Consider the following 26,166-nt stretch of genomic DNA (forward strand, 5'->3'; position numbering starts at 1 on the left):
GCAGTCCCAGCTCCCAGCCCTGGGTTCTCACTGAGGTTGAGCATCCAAACAACACTAACAGCCTCCAGGTTTGCAAATCCGAGAGCAACACAGAACTCTTCATGTAGGATGGCAGAGCCTTTCCCAAGTGCCCCAAACCCTCATTTCTAACTACAGTCAGGTCAGGGCCAGCCAGATCGCCAGGGCTGTGCGATCTCTCATTGTGAAACACACACGCATCATGAAGCAGGAACAATTTATCCACACAGGTTAACCGATTTTAACAGAGGGGCCACCCTGAACCTCCCACCTACTGAAGACACAGAAGGTCACCAACATTCCAGTGTCACCAACGTGGTGTGGGCTTTCTAGGCCCCCAGGGAGGAACCAACGGTCCCCAGTTTTGTCATCTCTGCTTTTCTTTGTAGCTTAACCACCCCTGTGTGCAGCAAGGTAACAACCTGCTGGCTGGCACCCGCACTTGAACTTCCATGTCAACAGACTCACCGTGGCACTTTCCTGGGTTCTTCTCCTATGCTTTGGGGACTCATCTGCACCGCTGGGGCCCTGCTCACTACCACATCCTACTCCGCGGTAAGGCTATTCTCTAACTTACCTCCCCACCTCCCACCGAGGGCCACTCGGGTCGTTTCTGGTTGGGCCTGTGTCTCCTAGTACTTGAAGGCCTGGTAATGCCAGACCCTCAGCTACGCGGATGAACAGGCGTGAAACGGCATGCCCACCCCAGTCCCAGCTCCCAGCCCTGGGTTCTCACCGAGGTTAAAGCATCTCCTTGCTCAGGACTGAGCCTTCCAGGCTGTGCTGTCCCACACCACCGTGACTGCTGACATCCTGAAGCCCCCTGCCTGCCTCTCTGCTTGGTGGGCTCCTGCTCATCCTCCAACAGCCAGCACAAAGGGACCTTGGGGGCAACATCACCCCCCTCACCCGGTTCTCCCAGCCCCAACGTCCGTGGTGCCTCTGGGCTGGGGGGACCTGCTCCCTTGTTCTGCCAGCCCAGGAGTCTCCCTCCTTTGCCCTCAGTTACCTGGCAACGCAGCGGCTGCTCCGTGTGCTCCTGGATGGACTGCATTAGGTTTGGAGAAAAGCTTATTGCTTCCAGCATAGAGTGGCTTAGGTGGAAAAAGAGTTTGGGTTTGGACAGGAGGACAGGTATGGACACCTTGCCAACTCTCTGCGCCTCTGACTGGCATAGGGAGTCAGTTCTTGGGGTGCCACCCAACAGGCCATGTCTCTGGGGGCTCCCACCATTGGTCTCCAGCCCCAGGCTCTGAGCCTGCAGCACCGGGTCTCCTGGGCCCCTTGTGCACAGCTGGGACCCCTTTGCTGCCGGCTCCCACCCCTGTACCTCCTCGCCCCACGGCTCTTCACCTCTCCTGCATTTGTTCTTTCCACTCCCGCTGTTCCCACCCCCGGCCCTTATTACCCCAGACCCGAACGAGCGCAACAGCCTCCAGCCCAACGCCCTGCCTCCAGCCTCTCCCACTCCAATCTGTGCTCGCACAGGCTCCATCTTTCCACGGTGCTCACAGCCAAAGTCGCCGGCGGCCCTGCTGGCACGTCCACCTCCTCCCCACCCTGCACCCGGCACAGCCTTTCCACCCCGCACACCTGCTCCACCCACAGGAAGCTCTGCCCTGCAGCCTTCCCACAACGCCCTGGCCACTGGGGTGCCCCGGAGAGTGCAGGCGGCCAGGGGGTGTGCAGTGAGACGACTGTGCACTTGGCGGTCCCTCACACCAGCGAGACAGGCAGGGCCACCTGGCCAGCTCCAAGTCTATCAACTCCCCATTCTCCCGAATTCCTGGCACATCAAACAAGCCATGGGAATTGTCAGGGACCAAGAGTTTGGAAATGGCCGGGAGGGAAGCACAGTCGCACTGGGAGAACAAGACCAAGCCTGATCTCTGGAGAGGCTCATGGAGCCGTGGACGTCTGCAGCCCCAGCACCCGGCTTCCTTGAGCAGCCCGAGGCACTGACAGGCAGGCCAATCGCCAGCAGTCAGAAAGCCCGGGACCTGAACTTGGATCCACAGGGCTTAGACTCGGCATCGCACCCACCCCACCCCACCGACAGAGACGCAGGCTCTGAATCCTGGCTCCATCATGCGCTGGGATCCCTGGTGCTTGGGCAGCTTCCCCAGCCCGCCCTGCAACCCTGGGCACACACCTGTGCGTGTGTGCCTGTGCGTTAGCTGAGACGTCATGCCTTCGGCCTGCTGGGTCTTACTGCGAGTGCACTGCCTCCAGCCCTTCCTTGGGGTGGGGGTGCCAATCGACAAATCGAACGAATGAACCCAATCCCCAAGTCCCCTTTCAGTCCACAGAGCTGCTTCACAGCTGCCGTCTCATCTCCCAGCTCTGCCACAGCCGGGGGAGGGAATCGGGCTTCCCACAGCCCCGGAACTGCTCATGGGTGCTCGCTAAGGACAGTCTTCACAGCATCTACTAAGTCCATGCAAGACTGCTCGTCTGCATGACAATGGTGCACTCACAGGGCACTTGCATGGGCCAGCATTAATATTCCCTAAAAAGCCATGTCGTAAGGCTGCGCGTTCCTGCAAATCCCATTCCTTCCCCCAACCCCGGCCCCCCAACCCGCTGCCACAGGCACACAGTTTTTGGTTGACATGTGGCTGCCCAGATAGAGAACACCTTCCCAGCCTCCCTTGCAGCTGGTATGGCCACATTAGTCACGCCACTGGAACACGAGTTCTACGACAGCTACTTCAAACAATCCGTTTGCCCTAGACTTGCCCTCTTTCTCTTTTCCATGGCCTGGATCACAGCACAGGCTGTGATGAGCTCTGGTCACTGGACCACACCCTGACAGGAGGTGGAGCAAGAAGCAAGAACCTGGGTCCCCGGGTGACTGCATGGAACACCACAGCAGACCTAGAACTTGCACTGCTCATCTCTAGACTTCTCAGAGAGAAGCAGACCTGTCTCTTCTGGACGGCACTACGTGTTGAGGTCTGTTAGGACAGTCAGCCTGCACCTGCTCGACTACAGCCCATTCGTTAATGTGATTGCTCACAGGGGAGGAGCCAGCTGGCCTGGGTGTGAATCCAGCGGCTGTGGCTCCCGAATCCTGGGACTCTGGCCCAGCTCCGGGAACTTCTCCATCTCTTCACGGGGCAGCAGCAAGACCCGCAGTGAGAGCGGAACGACACGGAAGCCCACGCAAAGCCGGCCAGGGCCATCTCCAACTCATCTCCCAGCAGCCGCAGCCCCAGCCGGCTACCGTGTGTCACTCACCCTGGAGCACAGGAAGCAGCTCTGACGTGGGTCTCCTGTGTGGCTGGATGTCTTCCTGCCGCAAGTCATCTCGCTGTCATCACATCCATGTTAGCCCAACGATCTCTAACAAGCGTGTCAGGAAGCGCCACCCACACGGGCGGGCCTGGGCACAGGCCAGGAGAGGCGTTCAGGGGCATCTCCCTCGCCTGAGCTCAGAGTCTGCAGAGCTCTCAGGTGCCAGCCCCGCCCCCCAGTGCGCTGCTCACTCCAGAACGGAGCTGCTGCTGTCTGCGGTAACCGCGTCCCACGTGGGCCCCGTCTCCAGTCCCAGCTGCTCCACTGATTCAGCTCCCTGCTAATACACCTGGGAAAGCGGCGGAAGGTTATCCATGGGCTCGGGCCCCTGCACCCACGTGGGAGACCTCGAAGAAGCTCCTGGCTTCAGGCTGACCCAGCTCTGACTATTGTGGCCATTGGGGGAGTGGCCAATGGAAGGAAGACCTCTCTGCAGAACTCTGCCTTTCAAATAAATAAATCTTAAAAAAAAAAAAAAAAAGTCAACAGAGAGGAAAGAAGAGCAGTGTTTCCCAGTGCAAAGGGCTAAGGTTTCAGAGCCAAGTACAGACCATGCCAGGTATCCTAACACCTTCACTTCCTCTAAAAAGAAACACCTAAGCTATTTTTCAAAATTTTCATAATAAACACGTTGTATTTCCAAGATGCACAACTTTAACAAGACTTACTAGCAACATTGCTTTCCCTGCAGAAGCTGATGCTCAGCACAGCGGCGGGAAGCCCACCGCGCTGACGGCGGCAGCCCTGCCGGGACGAGCAGGAGGAAGCCGGCCCCAGGTCCGCACGGCCGCTGGCCTCGCGCTCCTTCAAGAACACAGCCCCTGGGTGCTTGTCTGGGCCGGAGCCAGCTCAGGCTCTGGGCACCCATCGGGGTTACATGAAGCTCCTACCTTTACGGGCATCCCAGCACAAGAGCGGAAGAACTGGCAAACGGAACCCTGCGGAGAAAAACACGCCAGGGCCGGGGTGGGGGGGTGCAGGGACGCTCTGGCCCGCCCGCAGCACGCCGACGACTCGCTTTTCAGCCCGCGAGGTCAGGGAGCTGGGAGAGCCGGGGGGAGGTGGGGGGCATGCCCTCACGCAGCTGCAAGCCTTGGTCACTGCAAATGAGATGCAGACAGGAGCCGAGCGCAAGGCCGCTGCTTCTCTTAGCAGCCCGACAACCCGGGGCCCGAAATGCAGTAACCAGCACAACCGACATCCCGGATTCCCTAATTAAGCTTAATTATCCTCTCCCACATCTTCCCTTCCTCCAGCAATCTCTTAGAGGTGCAGAAAACATGTCAGCTGCGGTGAAATGAGATGGATAATTGCCTCACATCAGCTAGGTTAGCAACTCAGATGGAAATTACGACTCCTGAGCGCCAGAGAGCTCCTGCCTCAAAACCAGTCCCCTCCACTTCGGGGATGCAACCTCCAGGAATGATCTATTTTTAATCGAAAAGCCGTTCTGCAGGGGGCGGGGCGCTGAAGTCCTGCATTAGCATGCGCGCTGGCCTCTGGACAGCAGGACCCTGGCCAGCTCCGAGGAGACTCGGACGCCAAGGGCTCCCTGGGGACTGCGTCCGGAGCAGTGTGTGCAGTTGGCCTTCTGGGAAATCAGGGATGGGCCATGGAGGGCACTTGTAGGACGGGCCATTAATGAAGGGCTTCACAGCTGTCCCGAGGTTCGGGAAATAACACCCAAGGGGCCCCGATGGGCGGTGGGACAGAGAATGCTGAGCTCTCTCTCTCCCAGGCCCAAGTCCCTCTTTCCCTACATCAGTGTTGGCTCTTGTTCCAAACAGCAGATGCCCACGGCCAGGCCACCTGCGAGAGCAAAGGGAAGGGGGTGCTCTGACCTCCAGCTCTTGCCCCGAAATTCTCCCAGGGGCCAACGCAACGCCCGCGGGCTCGGGCCGCAGGTGCCGCTATCTACATAACAGCAGGGAGCTAGACTACCAGTCCCTGGGAGGAAGGACAGAAAGGCTCAACACTTAGGAGCAGGCGTGACAAAACCCCAGGGGTGCAGGGCACCCAGCAGAGGTGTGGGGTCAGCACATTAAATAACTTCCAAGGGGCACAGGAGGAGGCTGCCTGTTCCCAGCTCAGCCCGTGCCACGCCTGTGAGGACGTGTGAGCATGGCAGGCCGATGCCGACCTCTCCACCGCCGGCTCATCTGCATTTCCAGGCTGGCGAGAGGCCTCTGAGCTCGGGGCTCTTTGGCAAGGCCCCATGGACAGCTGGGATTCAGCACGGGCGTTCTGTTTCTGTCTCGGGATCACCTTCCATTTACGGCACCTGCCGGGAGACTGGCTTTCCACTTCCTGTGTTAGAATCAAGTTTCTCCTTTAAATAGATCTAAGGTGGAAAAAAAAAAAAAAAAAAAGAAGAAAGAAAGAGAGAAAGTGGGTTGATTCAACTAAAACTGTGAGGCACTTACAAGAGCCCCAGACAGAAGCACGGCACGTGGACGCCCAGGCTTTGGGGAAAGGGACGCGGAGCCGAGCGCGAGTGCGGCCAGCAGCACGCCGTGGAGCCCGAGGAGACACAGTCCCAGGCCTCGGCCCGTCGCCAGCCAGCAGGCTCCTGTCCAGACCCGGCTTTCGTGTCCCCCTGCTCCAAGCCCTCCTGCCACCCCGGGAGAGTCAGCTGACCCCACTCATCCCACTTGGTCCGCAGCTCCTCCCACGGCCAGCGAGGCCTGCAGTAAGGAGTGTGGGGGCCCGGGGCTGGTGCACCTCAGTTTCCCCACTGTTGAGCCCAGGGACTGCACTAGATGCTCTCTGGGGTGCCCTCCACCCTCTCAGCGTCTGTGCCCAGAGCAGTAGTTAGTCCTGGGTGGTCACTCGTGCTGCTGAGTTTAGTTTCTCTCTCACACATGCACACAGCCGATCTCCTTGGCAACACCCAAACAGACTAACTTCAGATGAGCAAAGGAAGGTCAGGCCCTTTGCATGAGGGAGAAACGGCCACAGTTGGGCCAGGCCAAGGCGCCCTTGCGAGGCACCAGGAGAAAGAGGGCGAGGGTCCCCCGGGGGCTCTACAGACGCCCCAGGCCCTGGAAACCACCCCCGTGTGTCCCCCAGGCACAAGGCAGGCAGCCCAGACTCTGCCGGGAGGGAGGTGCGCAGAGGGCCCTGGGGAAAGCCCCTCCCCGAGCCCCCCGAGGAGGCGTTGCTGGGCAGAAGGCCCCACGCCACGGGGGAAGCCACGGGCGCTGCTGCAGGCAGCTGGGCTCCGTCTTATGTAACGCATTTTTTTCCCTGGAAGAACAGCCTGAACTTCCCGGGCCTGCAGATGGCTCCAAGTTCTTCTGGGTGGTGAAATGCCAAGTGGATGGCAGCGAGCGACCAGGAACGGACCGAGAGCGCAGGGGCGCTGGGGCAGGCGGAGGGAGGAGCGCAAGGGGCCAACCAACGGCCCCAATCTGAACGACATGGCCGGGCCTCGGAGCTCCCTGATACCCGGGGAGGGCAGCCGCGGCCAGGCCGGCATCGTCAGAGCAGGTGCTGGACTGGGACCCCGGCTGTTCTTCCTTCACCCAGCCTCGTGGCGCCTCAGTCTTCTCATCTGTGAAACGGGGCTCCCATGCCCACCTCCCAGGGCAGCTGTGTGCACCGAGAGTCATCGGTTGCACGAGGCTGGTTACGTGCACAGTGTTCTGTATGTTTCCATGAGGCAGAGCTGGGCGTGGGGGATGATGGTGCTTTCAAAGCAAGCAGATCTGAGCTCCAGTCCTGGCTCTGCCGCCTTTCAGCACGTGGCTTTCTCACCAGCGCGAGACTCTGATTCTCACGCTGGTCACTTTCACGTGACTCGGGGAAGGGACACAACAGGGCAGGCGTGGGCTTGGGCCTTCCTGAAGCCTGGTTTCCGTCTCCCTTTCCAAAGGCAGTGCAAGCTGAGAAACTGGGTGCAAGAGTAGTTCAGAAGGGCAGGAATTCAAGATCTGCACCTCTCTGCAGTCCTCCGGGGCTGAGCCAGGGACATCAGCCAGGCCTCCTCGCCAGCTCATGCCTGGTGCCTCAGTGGTACTGGAGCCAAACAATGCCCATCGCTGGTGTTGTGTTCGCATTTCTGAATGCACCAAAAGTCCAGGCAGCGCACTAGCACGGGACTGTGAGGGTCCCTCCTCCGGGAAGCTTTCCAGTCGCTCCAGGCAAACTACAAGGTCAAGGCCCCAGACCCCAGTACATGCCTGCCTGTGTGTCTCCTTGTCCTGCGAGCCCTTGGAAGTCAGGGTCTATGGGGTCTTAATGATGTCTCCACCCAAGGTCGGTCGGGTTGGTAAACAGCAGATACGTGTTGAATGAGGCAGATGGAAGGAAGATGGGGGGATGGGTGGACAGGTGGATGAACAGCTATGCGGGCAGGTGCATGGAATGCATGCGATGACGGGCTGATGAGGGGATGGGTAGACAGATGGCTGGGTGCACGGCTGCGTGGATGGGTGGCAGATGCGTGGAAGGTAGGCAGGACGGACAGATGGGTGGGTGGAAGGAAGCAGAGATGAGTGTTCACCGCTATGCATTCGTCTCCTCCCTACAGATGCTGCAGAACCCCCTGGGCCGCTCTTGCTGGGACCTGGAAGCTTGGAGGCCGAAGCCCCTCAACACCCAGCCTGCTTCTCTCTCGAGGGAGCCCCTGATGCATCCTGGGAAGGCTGCCATGAAACCACCCTCACAGCACCTTCTCCCCTCACCCCTGCCTTTAGGTGACACCACCCAAGAGAGGGCCAGGAGGAGACTCCCAGGCCAGCTGCTGGCCCAGGGAGCCTGTGGCCCCATCCCCAGGGTCCCCTCCTCTGCACCTTCTACTTCTGCACCCCTCAGCCGGGGAAGGAAGCCTCTGCTCTCTTCCCCGTCTTAACGCCAGCACCCTCCCTCTGCCCTCACAGGAAAGGCCAAACAAGGCACACAGGCTCTCCAAACACAGCCCCTGCGCTGCAGCTCTTGGCCTGTTTCTTGAGGGCCTTCAGATGCTGGCCAGTCCGCAGCACGTTTCCCTTTTCTGTCCGGATCCCGTCACCCTGGGGGACCTGGCTCAGGGACAGGGTTCTCCAGTGCCTTCCACACAACCGCTCCTTTTAGAACATACTGGAAACACAGCGGGGCAGCGTAAAACCACCCACGCGACACCACAAGCCCGAGATGACCCCGACGCGTGCGTCCAGTCTCTGTTCCCGCGGTTGCCTGTCTAATTGGGTGGGGATCACAGGTCCCACGATGCACCATGGCTGGAGGTCCCAGGCCTCCAGGGCGATGCTGGACACAGGCCGCGAGATGGATGTGCTTGTCTTGTTCCTGAGCTCAGAGGACAGGCGGCTGGGAGTGTGAGGGCCTGGCGGGCATTTCACAGATCCCGTTCTCCAGCCTGTAGAAGGACTATACTCTGTGGGCGGTTTTTTGCTTAATTCGAGGTCTCGTTCTAAGTCTGCTCAGGTTTTCCATTTCTTCTTGAGTCAGTTTTGATAGTCTGCATCTTTCTAGAATTTTGTCCATGCCACCTAAATTGTCCAGCGTACTGGCATCCCATTGTTCACAGCATGCCTTGTCCGATTCTTCTTATTTCTGAAAAGTTTATAGTAAGGTCCCATTTTATTCCTGATCCGAATTATTTATTTTTTTCTTGATCACCCTGGCTATAGATTTGCCAGTTTTGTTGACATTTTCAAAGCACGGACTTGCAGGTTTCTTTGCTCTATTATTCCTCGCGAAGTTCTGCCGTCATCTTCGTGAGTTCCTTCCTTCTGCTCGCTTCAGGCTTAACTTTCTCCTCGTTTGCCCGTGCCCTGAAGTGGACAGACGTTTGCATCTAGGGACTCGCTGGGAGGCAGACCCAGGGTGAGGACAGCCAGGAGGTCTCTCTTGGACCCTAAACCCAAGGACGGGGCGGTAACTCCAACCCCAGCTCTTACACAGCCTGTGAAAATGGCTTTTTTCCCTCTCCTCCGGTCTGTCTTACCAAAAAAAAATTATCTCCCATCTCCAATGTGACCGTTTCCAGACCCACGATGCTTCTCAGCCGTGACCGAGCGCACCGCCCACGCTCACGGGCTCCTGTGCCGCGGGGCTCGGTCCTGTGAGGTTTGCCCCGAGGGGCCCAGGCTATGGCACCAGGCCCTGGGTTCCCTCTCCACCTGTGAACTCTGAGTGCCGATCTCTGTCAGGCTTTCCCCTTGGGGTCTCCAGGTGGCTGCCCAGGGGTCCCCCGGCAGAGCCCCCTTCCGAGGAGCAGGGCGCCGGTCTCCCGCCACAGGGCCCTGGGGAATGCTTCCTGACCCGTGACTCACGCCGCAGCTGCGGTGGGGGAGGGAAAGTGAGACAGGCTCTGCCCGGCACCCGGCTAGGCTGGGACCAAGGCCTGCTCGGGCCCTGGCGGCAGCCCCACGGTTCTCCAGCATCCCCAGTGCCTTTGCCTGGCTGGTCCCCCTGCCTAGGATGCCTCTCCTCCTCCTGCTCCCACGTGCCCCTGGCCCGCTCTGGGGCTCAGTTCAAGCCTCGGCAGCCCAAGCATTCACCACCCACACCCACCACATTCAGATATGCGTCTGGCTGAAGGCTGAAAGCCTCAGAACACAGGCATGGATCTTTCTCACGTCAGCTGACGCCTATTTGCAGGCCAACCCAAGGTCGGTTCAGCTGTTCCACCAAGGACTCAGCTGTCCCTGACGATGTCCTCTGCTCTCTGTGCTCGTGGCCTTGTCCTCTCGGGAATGCAAGCTGCACCTATGTGCTGCCCGCATCCCCCAGGCAGGAAACAGGGGGTGAGCGGAACGGGGCAGAGAAAGAGACGCCCCGCAACTTGCTCTCTCTTGCCTTTCAAGGTGGAGCTAAAATCCTGGAATGCTCTAGAAACTTCTGTCTTGTTAGCCACCACCAGGTTCTGTGGCCAGTCCTGGCTGCAAACGATACTAAAAAATAAAGAGAAGCTGAGCCAGCGCCGCGGCTCACTAGGCTAATCCTCCGCCTTGCAGCGCCGGCACACCGGGTTCTAGTCCCGGTCGGGGCACCGGATTCTGTCCTGGTTGCCCCTCTTCCAGGCCAGCTCTCTGCTGTGGCCTGGGAGCACAGTGGAGGATGGCCCAAGTCCTTGGGCCCTGCACCCCATGGGAGACCAGGAAAAGCACCTGGCTCCTGCCATCGGATCAGAGCAGTGCGCCGGCCGCAGCGCACCAGCCACGGTGGCCATTGGAGGGTGAATCAACGGCAAAAGGAAGACCTTTCTCTCTGTCTCTCTCTCTCACTGTCCACTCTGCCTTTCAACAAATAAAAAAAAAATAAAAAGAAAGGGAAGCTGATCGTGAGTCATAACCTGGGACAGACATTAGCAGGAGAGAAGGGGGTGGCCCCAGAGGGAGGGTAACTCCTGGGCCTGCACCGGGCCCAGCCTCTGTGCACAGTCTATTCCTGGCACGCACCCATCTGCATCTGCTGCCAGCTGCCCAGTGGGGGATTCTGAGCCTGGGTGGCCTTGGACGCAAGGCATCAAGGCACAGGATGACCTCCCGGCCGGCTGCGACGCTCACTGTGAGACCACAGGGAGGCAAGGGTGTGCAAAGGCAGGCTTTACAGAGTCAGCCCCAGGCAGCCTTGCGACATGTGACCACTCGTTTTGAATGTGGCAGGCTGTGACCACTGCTGAGCCCCGCGCGACCCCGACTGCACCTCTGCACAGAGGCCGCGATCCCTCCACACCCGGCTGTCATGCACGGAACCAGCAGCACAGAGTGAGGACCCTCGGGGGTCACCATGTTCCTTAGACTCCAGTTTCAAAGAATCCCTGCCATTCTCAGAGCGTACCAGGCTCCCCTTCCCAGCTCGCTGCTTGGAAAGCCCCTTCCGCCCCCAAGACTCAGCTTAAACTTCTCTCTGAAACCCCAACACAGAACCCACGGCCCTCGTGAGGAACGCCCACGGCGCTTGGCACCACCTCCCTGACAAATGTTCGCTGACATCTTCAAAGGCAGGGACAGAGCCACTTTGTTCCTGTGTCACCAAACTGGAAGCAGACCCGGCCCATACGGGGGTGCTCGTGCGACGGGCGGCTCAGAACGCGCATGGGCAGGAGGGTGCAGCGTGTGTGTGCACCTCCGCTGCTGAGCAGCACAAGCTGAGGCCACACCCAGAGCTCATTTCACGCCTGCGGAGCCATCCCCACCCCCCAGATTCTGGCACCCACCCTGATCCCTCTGCTAAGATGGGGAGCACCTAGGGTGCGGCGCCCACGCCGCCCGTCTGCGTGCCCGTGCAGTTTCCCTCCAAGTTAAATTGGCTGAGACACAGAACCACCTAGAACCTCAAGGGATCACCTGTAGAGACAGATGTGTCTGAGGTTCCTTGTTTTGGGCCAGGCCTGCCACTCTGCGAGAGGGAAGGCCTGGAGGAGACAGAACAAAACCTAAATGGGAATTCTGCCCCCAAAGCAGCTCAGAGAGGCAACCCATCCTGGAGTCACAAAAATGTAAAAGAGCTCCGGGAACTCTCTGGAAGGTCTAAGAGTCGGAAACTGGTCTAAAGTCGTTCAGGCAGAGGCAGGAATAAGGTTTTATCTGGGATCTGAACTCTTAGTTCCAAGAGTTTTTTGCCCCATGGAAGACACCATAAATAGCAACAAAGTATTTGCCACGCCTTGCTCTTGGGCCCACAGGCTGCCTTGGGCTGGCCACTAGACTTGCTTTCTTTTTTTTTTTTTTTTTTTTTTCCTTTTAAGATTTATTTATTTAGGCCGGTGCCGCAGCTCAGTAGGCTAATCCTCCGCCTTGCGGCGCCAGCACCCCGGGTTCTAGTCCCAGTCAGAGCGCCGGATTCTGTCCCGGTTGCCCCTCTTCCAGGCCAGCTCTCTGCTGTGGCCCGGGAGTGCAGTGGAGGATGGCCCAAGTCCTTGGGCCCTGCACCCCATGGGAGACCAGGAGAAGCACCTGGCTCCTGCCATCGGATCAGCGCGGTGCGCCAGCCGCGGTGGCCATTGGAGGGTGAACCAACGGCAAAAGGAAGACCTTTCTCTCTGTTTCTCTCTCTCACTGTCCACTCTGCCTGTCAAAAAAAAAATTTATTTATTTATTTGAAAGTCAGGGTTACAGAGAGAGAGAGAGAGGTAGAGGCAAAGGCAAGAGAGAGAGAGACAGTAAGATCTTCCATCCACTGGTTCACTTCTCAGATGGCTGCAACGGCTGGCGCTGGGCCAGGCTGAAGCCAGGAGCCAGGAGTTTCATCTGGGTCTCCCATGTAGGTGGAAGGGGTCCAAACACTTGAGCCATCTTCCACTGCTTTTTTCCAGGCCATTGCAGGGCACTGGATTGGAGCAGCTGGGACCCCAAGTGGTGCCCACATAGGATGCTGGCCTTGCAGGGGGCAGCTTTACCCAGCATGCCACACGGCGGCCCCTCCAGACTCACTGTGACCCCCAGTATCGACACACTTGACACAAGCAGAGACTTCCAAAGCACTCCTAGCATTTGCTGCTATGCTACTCCTGACCTGGGCTGATCTGATCAAGGAACAGAGTGCACCTGGAGAACGGAGGTGATCCCACCAACAGCCTCATGCCAGACACTGTTCAAGATCAGCAAGCACCTCACTGTCCTGCCGGCGCCCACAGATCAAGTCCGAGCCCCACCAGGAGCGGCAGAAGACCCACCCCGCTGAGCCCAGCACAGAATCAGGTTCAGGAACAGCTGACGGGTTACTTGAGCACCCCAGACAGCTCTGCCAGGGAATGGCGGGACGGCACCCTAGCTACGGTCTCCTTCCTGGCACCACAAACATTTCCATAGATCCCCCAACACACAGGCAGGACCACAGGAGAAAATCACAGCTTCAGACACGGGCCACTGAGTGGGGACGGGTGGTTCCGTGAAGCCTTGTGGAGTGGATCCCAGCCAACAGAGTGAAAGGCTGTCCAGCCCTCCGCCCGGTGCCGTGGAGTCGGCCGTGCAGGAAAGCGTCTCATTACGCTATGCGTTCACGCAGAAAGAATTTCACCGCTGCCGACTGACTTCCCCGTGGCTTCGCTGCCTTTGCTCTATAAACAAAGCAGCCAGCCTTGTCTTAGTTTATGGAGGAGTCTGCAGTGTCCATGAATCAGAGCTGTGATTTGACTGCTGCAGGGGAAACAAACGGCCTGGCGACGGAAAGCCAGGCAACTCCGGGGAGCGCGGCCACGGCGGCACGTGTAGAAATCACCAGGGCTTTCACTCCAGGTCTCCTCCACAGATGTCTGCCGCAGGGTGGAGGGAGCCAAGGACAGTGGTGAGCCACAGACACACCCAGCACGTGGTCCCCACTGCTCACCAGGGGGAGGAAGGCGGAGGCGGCCAGAGTTCAGACTCTACAGGGAGTGTTACTGCCGCGTCTCATTCCCCGTGTGCCGGGCGCAGTCCCAGCACTTCGCCCAAAGCCTGCCCAACCAGCCCCTGGGGAAGGGGCTGCCACCCCTCGTTTGAAAGAAGAGAAAAACTGATGTGAACATGATCGGGAAATTTCTCCACAGCGTCCAGGGCCTGCTCTTGGCCCTGCCCTGGGAGCTGAGCTCTCCTCCATCCCCAGAAACCGGTTTATAAAGGAGGCGTCAACAGGACCCACAGGTGAGACCTCTCAGACGTCCACACGCAGCGATTTCCTAACTAGAAGGTTCTCATCTCCTGTCCAGCAGGCTGCCAATGGCCTGGGGAGCCCAACTCTCTGACAAGGATACACCAAGTAGAGGCCACGCAGGGCCCACGGCAGTTTTCTCATTTGCCTCCATCTTTCCCCCTTTCCGGTCTTTTGTCCCTCCCCCTTTCCTCTCTCCTCGAGGGTCCTCTTACCTGCAGCCCCCAGCCCCAGACTCTCACTTTCCCAGAGGTCTCCAGGGCTCTCTGCCTCCCATGTCTCCCCTCCTGCCCACTCCCTTGCATGGGGTCTCCAGGAACGTCTCCACCATCTGTGAAGTTCACCTGCCCGGCCTCCCGGAGAACCACTGAACTGCCCACACGTGGCAGCCCACAGACCACAGAACCACTTGGCCGGAGACGTGGCCCAGTCAGCGGACTCGGAGGGGAGACAGGGAGCTGCCCCAAGCTGGGCCTCAGCTCGCATCTCTCCAAACGGGCTGGCGGCACAGCAGCAGTGCCTGAGACACAACTCGGCACAGACGAAACACCAGCCCCTGGGAGTGGCCTGAGAATTCCTCTTCACCCTCCGGGCCTCGGTCTTGCCATCCGTACAATGAGCAGGTTGGCTCTTTCCGCCATCTTGCAGCCGGTGGAGGCCTGCTGGGAACAGGACTTCTAGAAGGAGCCAGGTCTGGGAGACGGTGGTGTGAGGCCACTTTTGCTGGCCATCAGCATCATCGTCTCCGGAACCAAAGAGAGCAAACCGCACTTCTCAAAACTGCAGGTCTTTGTGCCGGGGAAGAAGCAGAATTCTGCTCAGCCAAGAAACATGCCTAAGACAGCCCAGTGCCTGCTGGCGGCAAACGCAACAAAACCGGGGCGACCTGGGGAGAGGGGTGCTCTCGGAAACAGGGTTTGTGCCCGATGCCGGAGCAACTTTCCCGCGAAGCCCACTGGGTAATGCTGCACCTCACAAGGGTTTAAGATATTGAAAAGCAAATAAACAATGGATTTGTTCTTTGGTTAAAAATAAATAAAAATTAAAAAAAAAAAAAAAAGAGGAGGCTGGCCCAGAGCCTGGTCTCCTAGTGGAGAGCCCGACACGTCCTATGGTCCCTCTTCCTTTCCAGGAAGGTACACGCGCTCACCTAAGTCTAACCCCGCGTAGCAGCCGGGAGCCTCTGCAAGTCTCTCTCTCTAGGGCTGCCCAGCGCCCCAGCCGCTGTTTCTCCAGCCTCCTCTCCCTCCCTGTCCCCTTTCCTCCTTCCTTTCCCCCGACTTCTCTCATCCTCTTCCTCACTTCCTCACTCCTTCCCACCTGCCCTCCATCTCGAAGGCTGATAGAGCTCTGACCCGGCAGACACCTCCTGGCCACACACGAAGAATCAGAACAAGTGGCCAGCAGTGGCCGGGGGTGGCCTGGCTCGGGATGTCACCTCGGGGCAGCTGTACGGGCAGTGACCTGTGGCGCGCGGCTCTTCTTGTAGCCCTCAGATGCACAGAGAACAAAGTCACCCCAGTGTCACCCAATGACCGCCAGGGCAGCCCCACCCCCACGCCCTAAGGAGCGAGGCTGTGCGCAATGAACCTCCTACCAAGAAGAGCCCTGGGTGACCCGAAAATATGGGACAAGGGTCATCTTGTAATCTCAGCTGTAAAAATCTGCGCGGCAGAAGCCCATTTCCTCCATTCACACAAAGGCTGGCAGTTTGGTTTGCATCCGCGGACAAAGTGCATCTGGGCCGAAGATCTAAACCCAAAAGGTGCCGGGAACTGGATAAATGGACAACAGCGGACAACGGCTGCCATTCACGAGGCAGCTTATTTTGCGAGTTTTTTCTTAGACTCCACTGCAAAACAAAGCCAGGTCTGAATCTGCAGAACATCCTTAGAGCAACTGGGAGAAATTAGCCCTTAACGAAGCTGCTGGAAAAACCAACCGCAAGAATAGCAGTGGCCCTTCCTCTCCTGCCATCAAAAGATCTTTGCTTCTCCAAGACTTAAAAAAAAAAAAAAAAAAAAAAAAAAGGAAGAAAAGAAAAAGCCCAGGAGCAGTGCCCTATTTAATCATAAGACCGTTTTCTATGGTATTACAAAGGCAGAGACAGCAGCAAGAGAAATAACAGCTCCCTACGAGAGGAGGAAACTTCTAAAAATAATTAAAATAAGTAAAAGAATACAGAGGTGCTACCGAAAGGCAGTAGGCTGGTTGAAAATGACGTCATGACTCGGAGGAGTGGGGCAGGGTCCGTTTCCTGCGTGTCGGGGGACATGTCACCAAGCAGCAGGTTTCCAGCCTGTGACCCCCACGGCAGACACCCCCACGGAGACAGTGAGTCAGGATTCCTTGCTAAACTTCACGAAAGCCATTGGGGACCGACGTAGACCCACGTTTGCCTGGCGGCGTTTGGAGCGCGGTGCTGTTGGCTGGGCCGGCGCCCCTTGGCTGTCGCATCCCACTTGGGGCGCCCGCGTGTCCACCTTGCCAGAGACAACCCCAGGAGGCTAAAGAGAATCCTCCTCCCTGTTCGGGCACCTGCCCCTCCCCATCGCTAGACAGAACGCTGGCAGTCCTCGGCTGCCTCCCTGCACCGGCTCGGTCCACCACCTGCCCCACCCGCTGCTACCTCCTGGAGCGGGGTCTATGCCTCAGCTGGGTCCTCCTGGCCTCCCACCTGGATTCCCACAAACACCCCCACCTGGCGGGTTGTCCAAGACACAGACCTGCGGCTCCTGATGCCACCCTGCTCCTCACACTGTTCTGTTTGCTCCCCGTCCCCTCTGTTCAAGGACACGGGACGAAAAGGGGAGTGGGGGCTCTGCTCACAAGCCAGGGCTGCAGCTGCCTGGGGGGCTCCTTTCCCTGCCCTGCACAAGGCTCTGCATGGCTGAGCCGTAGGCCTGCCCCGGGTCCCTGCCACATCCCGTTGTCACCTCCACGCGTTTGTCCATCTCCGCCCCTTTCTCAGACAGAAGAGGCTTTGCCACCCTCCCCGTGCCCTGGTACCCAGCACAACGCCTGGGCCATGCAACCGGCAGTAAAGAAGGGTTTGCTGACCGCACGTGTTGAGTCGCAGCCTGACAAAGGCTGAGTGCCCAGAGCGGGGTGGGGGGAGTGGGAGCTGCAGAGAGGGGCCCTCGGAGCCTGCCTGAGGGTACCCTGCCCACTCCTCAGCTGCAAGGCCAAGCCAAGGGGGAACTCAGCCATCCTTCTCCCCATGGGGACCACAGAGGGGCTCCTCGAAGGGATGCACATGCTGTGCAAGTCAGCTGCCCTGGGGAGGAGTCGGCCGCAGATGCAAGCAGAGTGGCACCTGCCCCTCGCCCAGGCGGCTCATGCGCACGGGGGCTGTGAGAGCCGACAGGGCCTGTGGGGAGATGGGAGCTTCCCTTCCTGGGCCTTTGTGCACTCAAATCAGAACCAGCAGAAAAATCCCCAGAACGCTGAACACCTCGGGGCGGGGGCGCAGGCACTCCAGACCCTGGCTTGGCCCTGCTTTGAAAACCTGGCCGTGTGCCGGCGAGCCGGCCTGATCTTCGAGTGAGAAACGTTCCAGGGGCAGAAGGGATGGAAACTGTGTCCAGCCAGATGGTGAGGGTTCTTCCTCTCCCTGGCCTATGGCCACACCCTGGGCTGATGTGAGGAGGCCGTCAGGGGTCTGGGCAGGTGGGCAGATGTTGGGAGCCATCCAGAAAGACCCCAGCTGTGGGGAATGCATCTGCCCCAGGCAGAGGAAGCACCCTGGGATGGTCCTGTCTGACTCTCCCGACAAGGGGGGGCGGTGAAGGGGGTGGCCTCCACAGAGGAAGGGGTGACCCAGGAAAGTGTGGGGCTGACCCAGGGAGCACCAAGAAACCGTGGGAGGGGGGAGCCTGAGCTTACTCATTCTTCATCTACTGACAGCAGCTGTGACTCTGAGAACTTGAGCAGGTTCCAGAATGGCCCCCCTCGCCAGCCCACCCCTCAGGGAGCAGCTGAGCCTGGCGGAGGCGGGGAGGTACCGAGGAGGCAGCCCTGGCGAGGGGTGGCTGTGGGGTGCCTGGAGGGAAGAGCTACCATGGCAAAGCCAGCGAGGTCCCCAGAGGTGGTTTGGTTCTAGGAGGCTTCTGCCAGCGCAGAACTGGATGCGAAACAAAGAGGCAGGGCTCTCTTGGCGCAGGCACGCAGCCCACCTCCCGCCCACCTGGTGCCAGGCCGACCACCACCGTGTGCTCCGCCCTGGCCGTTCAGAACCAAACGAGGACTTCCTTGGAGTCCAAGTCATCATCTGAGGATGGTTTTCAGGCCCCTGCCACCTTCCATGTGGCAATACCATTCAGCCGTCCCCGTGGGCAGCGGTTGGTTCAGAGTCACCCAGTCCGTGGACTGAGCTAACAGGTGCTACAGGTGTTCCTCCAGGGCACAAGAGCAGCGTGACCATCCCGGCAGCCCAACCGCCAAGGACAGGCCCCACGGGTCCGTGGAAATCTGGGAGAGAAGCAAAACGGCTGGCGTTCCAGCTGCCTCTGGACAAGTCAGCCGCCAGCCGCGGCGTAATCAGATTCCTCTGTTCTGTTCTTCAGAATGGAGGCAGAACTTTGATCTACCTCCCACTTTCACCATGTTACAAGGAAGCGATTGAGGCGAATTAATTACTCGGTTTCTCTTTACTCTGGGTTGTGATCTCTGCCCTCACCCCAAATGAAACCCCCATCTGTGAAAACAAAACCAGGCCTCCTTCGGGGGCGGGGTTGTTGGGAAGAGCAAGTGCCTGGGAGTGGCCGGGTCTGGGCCAAATCCAGCCACCAAATCCGAGCAGGGCCATCTGGGGCCAAGCATTCTGACTTTGAACCTGCACTTCCTCATGGGGAAACAGGAATAGCAACAAGCCTGTCTCTCACACAGGTGTGATGATAAAATGAGATCGATGGTTCCAGACCCCAGAACAGGTCCCTGGTGCTCAATTTGGAGGAAGCAACTCTGCCCTACCTGAAGTATGCTATCTGTTATGACCGTGGACTTCTACTGCAAGGCCATGAACTTGCCAGGTGGAGGGGTGGGCTCTCTCATCCGTGGTGAGCAGACTCAGGCCTCTCTATTCAAACCAGCATTGTGTTTGCTCACGCAGATCATCGGGGCTGCCCCTAGAAGGGCTTCTTGCCTTCCCCGTGTCCTGAGGAGCTTGGTATTGATCGGCACATGGCCTGCTTCCACAGAGCAGGTTGGGCCGGTTTGCCGACTCGCAGCTGACACCAGCCACAGGCTGCAGCTCTGGGTTGCTGCATCTAGCAAGTGCTCCGAGGAGCAGGGGCCAACTTGTTGACCAGAACCCAACCCAAACGAGAGCCAACTAAGGAAAGCAGGCGTGGGCCTCCCAGGAAAGGTGGTCCATGGACGTCAGATGGCTCCGGGGGGCCCCAGGGCCTCTGTGAGAGAGCGGACACAGCAGCAGGTGCAGAGAAGGGACGTGTGACCGACATTTTCCCTCGGTCAGTAGAGGAGGCCCAGAGAGTTCAGTCTCGTCTTTTTCTCCTCTCCTCTGTCTTCCTAGCTGGGAGAGCCCATGACTAAGCGAGAGAAGAAGCCAACCCTGATGAAGCCCAAAGGGCCCTGGGAGGTGTGGGGTCGGGGTAGGTGGAGGCCCAGGCCCAGGCTATCCGAGGGCTCCCTCTCTCGGAAAAACAGACAGGACGGTGCTATTCAGCTACTGCTGCAAGACGGCAGGTGCAGAGCGGCTGGTCTCAGGTACGCGTACAGCCCAGTCGGCACAAACCTCTGTCCCATCCCCATCCCCTGCCCCTCCCCACTGCTCTGTCTGCCATGACGGCTCCTCCACGACCCGCAGACCTCCCCAAGATCCAGCAACCACAGGGTTAACAGGTAAGGCAGGCCGTCGTCAGGAGCCTGCTCGGTGCTACCTGCTCGGGGCTGGTTATGAAATGTTTCGAAGCTTGCCCCTGACAGATGGATCGCCCCAACCCCAAAAAGGGAGTTCACAGGTCTGCATCATCTCCAGGGGGGTAGTGCACATGGCCTAGCCATGCGAACCGGGCAGGGCCCCTGACCTCGCCGGCTCCTTCTCTGAGATGAGGGTAGCATGATGGGCAGGGTTCATGGAGCCACAGGCACTAGTGGTTCTGTTGCTATTTCCATGTCGGTCCTTCTGCCCTTAACTTGGTCCGGACCCGCACGTTTCTTCCAAATCCTAGGGTGCTACTGCCTCCCCGGTGCCACTCACTCTCCACTCTGGCTCCGATCGGCGGCCACCCCAGGGCACACGCTGACTGCCAGAGACCACGGCTCAGCCCCAGCCGTGCTGAGCTGCCATCTCTATCCAGAGCAAAAGCAACGCAGCAGAGAGAGCCGCCTACCACGCAACTTCAGCAAACCACCCACGGCCGAGGGAGGGCGGCCAACTCGGCCATTCCCAACCCACTCCCCAGCGCCCTGCCCTGGCTGGGACTGCAGGCCCTCCTTCTTGTACTGACCGCAAACTAGGGCAAGCTCACAGCCCCACCAACAGAGCCCCTGGGAGCCCAAGACGGGACAGGAAAAAGTCCCTTGTCCTCTTTCAGTGCAGAGATCAAATAACTCGTGGTAGACTAATTCGTTAGAAGTTAACAAGGATATGCAGTTCGGCAGCCAGGCGAGTCAGGGTAGAGAATTAATGATTAATTAGCATCATAATACTTGACAACCCTTTCTCTCCTTCCTTCTCTCCTCCCTCCCTCTAACACCCAGGCACTTACAGACCTGTAGGAAATCTCAGAAAAAGATAATTGCCAGAACTCATAGGAACTCTTAGCCCATCACCCACCTTGGAGGCACACCAGAGACAACGTCACAGCAAGTTGGCACAGCTTTCCTGTAGCCAGGACTTTAAGCCAGGTCTCCACAGGTCTCTATCTGCACTTCTAACGCACCACCAGCTGTATTGCATGCACACCTTGTCTCGTGGCTGTCCTAGGGCTGGGTGATTTGGGAGACACACAACCCGTACCCCACCGCGACCCACAGGAGACAGGTGAACTGTCCCCAGAGCAGGAAAATGTCCGCCTGTCTTCAGGCCAACTGGTTGCCACAAATACAATTTCTTTCCCTGAATAACACAAACCAGCAGGGTTTTCCTGCTCCATCCAAGAGAAGGCTTGCAGCAGGAAGCCAGCTGTCTGGTGGTGCAGAGTTCCAGCGCCTGCTTCTAACAGCAAGACAAACCCTTGACGGAGAAACGCACCAAGGAATCGAGCTGGCAAGAACAGGGAGGAAAGACCACCTACCCACCCTGGCCCCCTTCTTCCCGGTCGTACACGTGTGTCAGTGTCGGGAGCTGGGGACCAACAGGGAAAGAACACGGAGACTGAGCTACGGACACGGTGTGGGCTTGCTCAGCCGTTTGCAGGCATGTACCTTCAACAGCTGAGGCTGCTTTCCAACAAATGTCTGTCCAAGAAGAGATCAACTCGAGCCCCAAACAAAAAGTCATGTGGAATTTCTGCAAACTGCCACATGGCAGAAGCTGTATCCCAGCTATAATGAAAAAGCAAGCTCTTGATTCTTTTTTTAAGTCGGTAACTCAGTTGTGTCAACACGGCCATGCCTGACGCTCACAAGGCATGGCAAGTAGGTCATGGAGAAAGTGGCCCCGGGGGGAGAGGAGACCGAAGCCAGCGGGCAGCAGGTGCGGCGCAGGCCTCTGGGTGACGGGGGACTTACTTGGGTGTGCCCGTGGGTTTCCAGTACCTGCAGAAGAGGTACTGTCCATCAGCATTGACCAGGTGAGGGAGGTCCTGGTACGGCAGGCTCTGCGGGGTCCGCCGGGGGAAACTCTCCTCCGGCATTCTGGAGGGGTCTTCAAGCCCTTGAAAGGAAGGGGGGATATATTCCAAAGTCAGGAGCACTGGAGGAAAGCCTTGCCCAGAGCCAGCAAAAAACACTTCATCTCAGAGATTTTTAAAAATACATCTATTTCTTGCAAACCTCTCCAAGACTGAAAAAAAAAAATTCCATTTGTCCTTAAGAAAATGTTCACTTTATTTTTTTAAGTGCCTCCTTACGGCTCCCCCCCCACCTCCACCCCTTCCCATCTGTGTTTATTTTAAATCATTTCAGGAAACTTCATCTTAAGGGCTATTTTAGCTGTAATCAAGGGGAAATTACAGTCAGCTCGCTGGGTACAAAGACCCAGCTGCGAGAAGCCCCTTCTATCAAAACCTCCCAGGAACAGTTTCCAGGGGGCACGGGCACGAGGCGCAGGGCGCCCCGCTCCCCTCCTCGCCGCTCGAACCCCAAAGCCGCGGTCACAGACCTGTTTCCATTCCGCCCCGGCTTTCGCGTCCCACGCCCGCGGCAGCCTCGAGCGTCCGCGCCCGGCGAGCCGAGCCGAACCCACCCGCGCCCGCCGCGCGGTCCTGCCCGCGGGGCCGCGGGTGCCGAGCCGGGAGCCTGCGCCCCGCTCCTCGCTCCCCGGGGCGGGACCCGGCGCCTGGAGCCCCGGCTGCTAGTTGGTGGCATCACTTTTCCTAAACAACCCGCGGGAGGGGCCGCGGAAGGAGGGGCTGCGCGCACACGAGGGCCCCCCCCCCCGCACCCGCACACAGGCGCCCCCCGGGACGACGTGCCCCCGGGGCTCCTCGGCAAACTTTGCTTCCCGCGTGCCCCCGACCGCGCGGGGAAGGGAGCCCCGCGGCCGTGCTCGCAAACGCCACCGGCACCCCCGGGGGTTCGGCCCGCGGTCCGCGCACCACCGGCTGCGAGATGCGGCTGCCGGGGACAAGTTGGTTTGGGGGCTGGCGCGAGGCAGCAGGCGGCGCGCGCGCCCGCACACACACACGCACGCGCGCGCACTGCCACGCGCACCGCCACGCGCGCCAGACACACGCACGCGGGGGGCGCGGGCTCGCCGAGCGCGCCGGGGACCCCGATGCCGGCCTCGCCCCTGGCGGCGGCGGCACTGGCTGGCTGGGGCGGGGGCCGGGGGAGCAGTTACCGGGGCCACGAGCACCGCAATCGCGTTCCCCGAGCGCCGCGGGTCCGAGTCTGCGGCGGGCCAGGGCAGGGACGAGCTGCGCGCGGCCGGCTCCGCGGCGACAGGGCGCGGCGTCTGCGCCGCCACTTTATCCCCGGGCCGGCTCGGCGGCGGGGGCGGCCCGAGGTGGGTGGGGACGCGCGGGACCGGCGGGCGGCGCGGGGAGGCGGCGCCCCGGGGCCCACGTGTGCCCGGCCCGCGGGGAGGAGCGGGGGCGCCGCCCGCGAACCCGGCCACGCGCTCCTCCCCGCCGGCCTCGCCGGCGGCCGCGCCCCGGGGTGGCGGCCTGGGGACTGTCAGGGGGCCATGAGTGGAGCTAGGCTCTCCAGGGCCTCCGTGCGGAAGGGCGCACCGCGCACCGGCGCGCGCACAGAGCCATCCCCAAGACAGCACGTGCACGGGAACACACAGACACCCTCATGTGTGCACAGAGATGCCAGCACTGCCGCAGACTCTTCACAGGGGCACACAGACACCGCATGTGCACACAGGGTCCCTGGCGCAGGCATTGCTGCACACAGTGATACTCCGCAGAGAGCGCACATGCTCCCAGCACAGCCACACATGCTCCCAGCACAGCCACACATGCATGCACATATGCACACTACATGCTCACACACATGACATCCACAGAAGCTCACACGGGGACTTAGACACTCTTAGAAAGTAACACAGACACGGAGACAGACAATCCAGGAATACACACACACATGTACACACACACACACAGCCACAGCTCAGAGAGGGACCCCTGCACACACCCCCAGGACATAGAGGAGAGGCAGGCTTAGAGCCCACAAATACCCTCCGTCTCCAGCCATCCTCCCACCACCGCAGGAGCCAGATCTCCAAACACAGTATCACACACAGGCTGGCACAAAGTCTGCACTATGTCCAGTACAAGTGGTCATGTGGCCATGGAGGGGACAGGAACAGCCACTCGGCTGAGAGTCCCAACCATCTGCGCTTTGGTCTCCTCACCTGAGTGCCAGCCCCAGAGTTTGAGAAGTGCCCCTGACTCACGCTGACCTGAGTAGCCTCACACTGACCTCGAGTAGTCTCTGTGTCCTTCCTTCTGTGGCCAATAACTTTCCACTGCAGCATTGCCGAGCCGCTGTCTCAGCGTCACAGCCTTGGATCACAGGAGGCCCAGGCCGGAGCAGAGCCTTCCTCTAAACTTGGAAACAGCCGGTGAGCAGCTGGGGTGGCGGGCAGTGATGAGTGACTTGACTCAGTCTCTGGCCTCAGGCAGGTCCCCAGGGCTCGACAGAGAGGGCGTGGTTCCTGAGTCACACAGGTGGAGGGTTAGGGACAGCAGTGCAGGGGTGGGGAGCTGGGGGCTGTGCTAAATTCACCTGGATTATCCTTGGGTTGTGATGTATGGAAAGGAAGGGTGGCTGGTGTTAGGTTTTAGGATCTTAGGGTTCAAAGAAGGGAGAGGAGGAGGCCAGCACTGTGGCACAGCGGGTAAAGCTGCCACCTGTGACGCTGGCATCCCCTATGGGTGCCGGTTCGAGTCCTGGCTGCTCTGCTTCCCTTCCAGCTCCCTGCTAATGCTCCTGGAAAAGCAGTGGAAGATGGCCAAAATCCTTGGGCCCCTGCACCCACGTGGGAGACCCAGAAACAGCTCCTGGCTCTTGGCTCCTACCTGGCCCAGTCCTGGACGTTGCAGCCATTTGGGAAATGAACCAGCAGATGGAAGATATCTCTTTGTCTGTAAATCTGCCTCTGAAATAAATAAATCTTAACCAGAGAGAGAGAAAGTGGATAAAGACTTTATTTTAGGGGGAGTAGAACGAGAGTCGGGGCTGAGCCTGCCCGGGTCAGGGAATGGGGGTTTGAAACCAGGCTTCGTTCCGTCTGAGCAGCAGGCAGAGTCTGCCGCACACAGAGATAGCATGCACACGCACACATGCACACGCACACACACTACATGGGGACTGCCCTCGGGATGGATCTGCCCTTTCTTTTCACTGAACTTTTTATCTGGGGGATAATTGTAGATTCACAAACAGCTGCAAAAAATAAAACAGGCTGCGTCCCCTTTACTTAGTACCCCTCCCACCACCCCACAGAACTGCAGCCACTTCCACTCTCGCTTATCTTCACCACCCCGCGAAGCCCTGGCAACCACTCGTCTGCTCTCCACTTCTAGAATTTTGCCATTTCAACAATGTTCTGTGGATGGGCTCGTGACCTTTTAGGAGCTGCTGTTTGCGTGCAGGTGCTCCACGGTGTGACGAGCCACCCGCTCACGGACATCTGGGGTGCTAGTGAAGCTGCCATAGACGCTAATGCACGGGTTTGGTGGAGGGGTGGGGCACATGAGAGTAACAGTGTTTCTCTGAGATGAAATGCCCGGGAGAGTGGGTGCTGCATTGTATGGAAATGTCATGCTCCCTTTCTGAAGACATTGCCAAAATGTCTCCCAGAGTGGCTGCGCCCTCTCACAGTCCCCCAGCAGCACTGAACAATCCAGTTTGCCAGCATTCTTGTAGGTGTTCAGTGTTATCAGTTGTTTTTTACCTTTCTGGGAAGCGCCCAGCCACCCAGCCGGCTCTCACTGTGGCTTTCCTGTGCATTGACTGAATGACTCAAGTAGTTCGTCTGTCACTGTCCATGTTCAGCGAAATGCCTCTCCCTTGTTTTTTTACCATTTTCGAACTGTTTGTTGCTTTTGCTGTTGCGTTTGAAGAGTTCAGGACACGAAGCCTGCGTCAGATGTGTGCCGTGCAAAGCCCTCTCCCCCTCGGGCGGTTCGCCCTCCCTCCTCCCTCTTAACAGGGTCCTCGCATGCCCGTTTGGACCGAACACGTCTGAGCAGCATTCCCCTTTGTGGATCACGCTTTTGGTGCCAGATCTAAGAACTCTTTCCTTAGGCTTCTCTCTGAAGATCCTCTCCTATGCTTTCCTCTAAAAGTTGTGCAGATCTGTGTTTCAGTTTGTACCTCGTTCTAAGTTGGTTTGTACAGTGTTTGATTTCGATCAGGGTTCATTTATGAATGTGCAATGGCTCCAGCACTGGCTGCCTTTCCTCCCTGGAATTGCTCCTGCATCTTTGTTAAAATCCAGTTGACCTACTGTGTGGGTCTGTTTTGGGGTTCTCTGTTCTGTTTCATTGATCTGTGGCTATCCCTCTACCACTAATGCTACAGGTGTTTTTTGCTGCGTAATCTTGAGAATGGGTAGGCTGCTTCCTAGCATCTTGTTTTTCTTGTCAAGGTTGCTTTAACTATTCTAGTTCTTTCCATATAAATTTTAGAATAATC

The 26,166-nt window shown here is 58.7% G+C and overlaps 1 protein-coding gene and 1 long non-coding RNA gene across 4 annotated transcripts in view; one reads left to right on the top strand and one right to left on the bottom strand.

The window, feature by feature from the left end:
• The window catches only part of MGLL (monoglyceride lipase), a 99,406-nt gene extending 75,327 nt beyond the window's left edge, over positions 1–24,079 (bottom strand). Inside the window, exons 1-2 of one of the 3 annotated variants that reach the window (XM_051852606.2) lie at positions 23,947–24,079; positions 21,586–21,730 (exon numbers count right to left, since the gene is read on the bottom strand). In XM_051852606.2, the coding sequence (XP_051708566.2) occupies positions 21,586–21,730; positions 23,947–24,001 (200 nt within the window). In that variant the 5' untranslated portion in view covers positions 24,002–24,079. Of the gene's footprint in view, positions 1–21,585; positions 21,731–22,177; positions 22,428–22,858; positions 22,998–23,946 lie in introns of those variants that run through there. The other 2 variants (XM_051852608.2, XM_051852607.2) reach the window with 2 other exon arrangements.
• On the top strand, positions 22,885–24,660 carry LOC127492458 (uncharacterized). The gene is made up of 3 exons (XR_007921950.2): positions 22,885–23,023; positions 23,999–24,088; positions 24,441–24,660. It is a non-coding gene; the product is annotated as an uncharacterized lncRNA (long non-coding RNA).
• The last annotated feature ends 1,506 nt before the right edge of the window (positions 24,661–26,166 follow it).

Source organism: Oryctolagus cuniculus, chromosome 10, assembly GCF_964237555.1.
Source record: "Oryctolagus cuniculus chromosome 10, mOryCun1.1, whole genome shotgun sequence".
In the NCBI taxonomy this organism is placed as follows: domain Eukaryota; kingdom Metazoa; phylum Chordata; class Mammalia; order Lagomorpha; family Leporidae; genus Oryctolagus; species Oryctolagus cuniculus.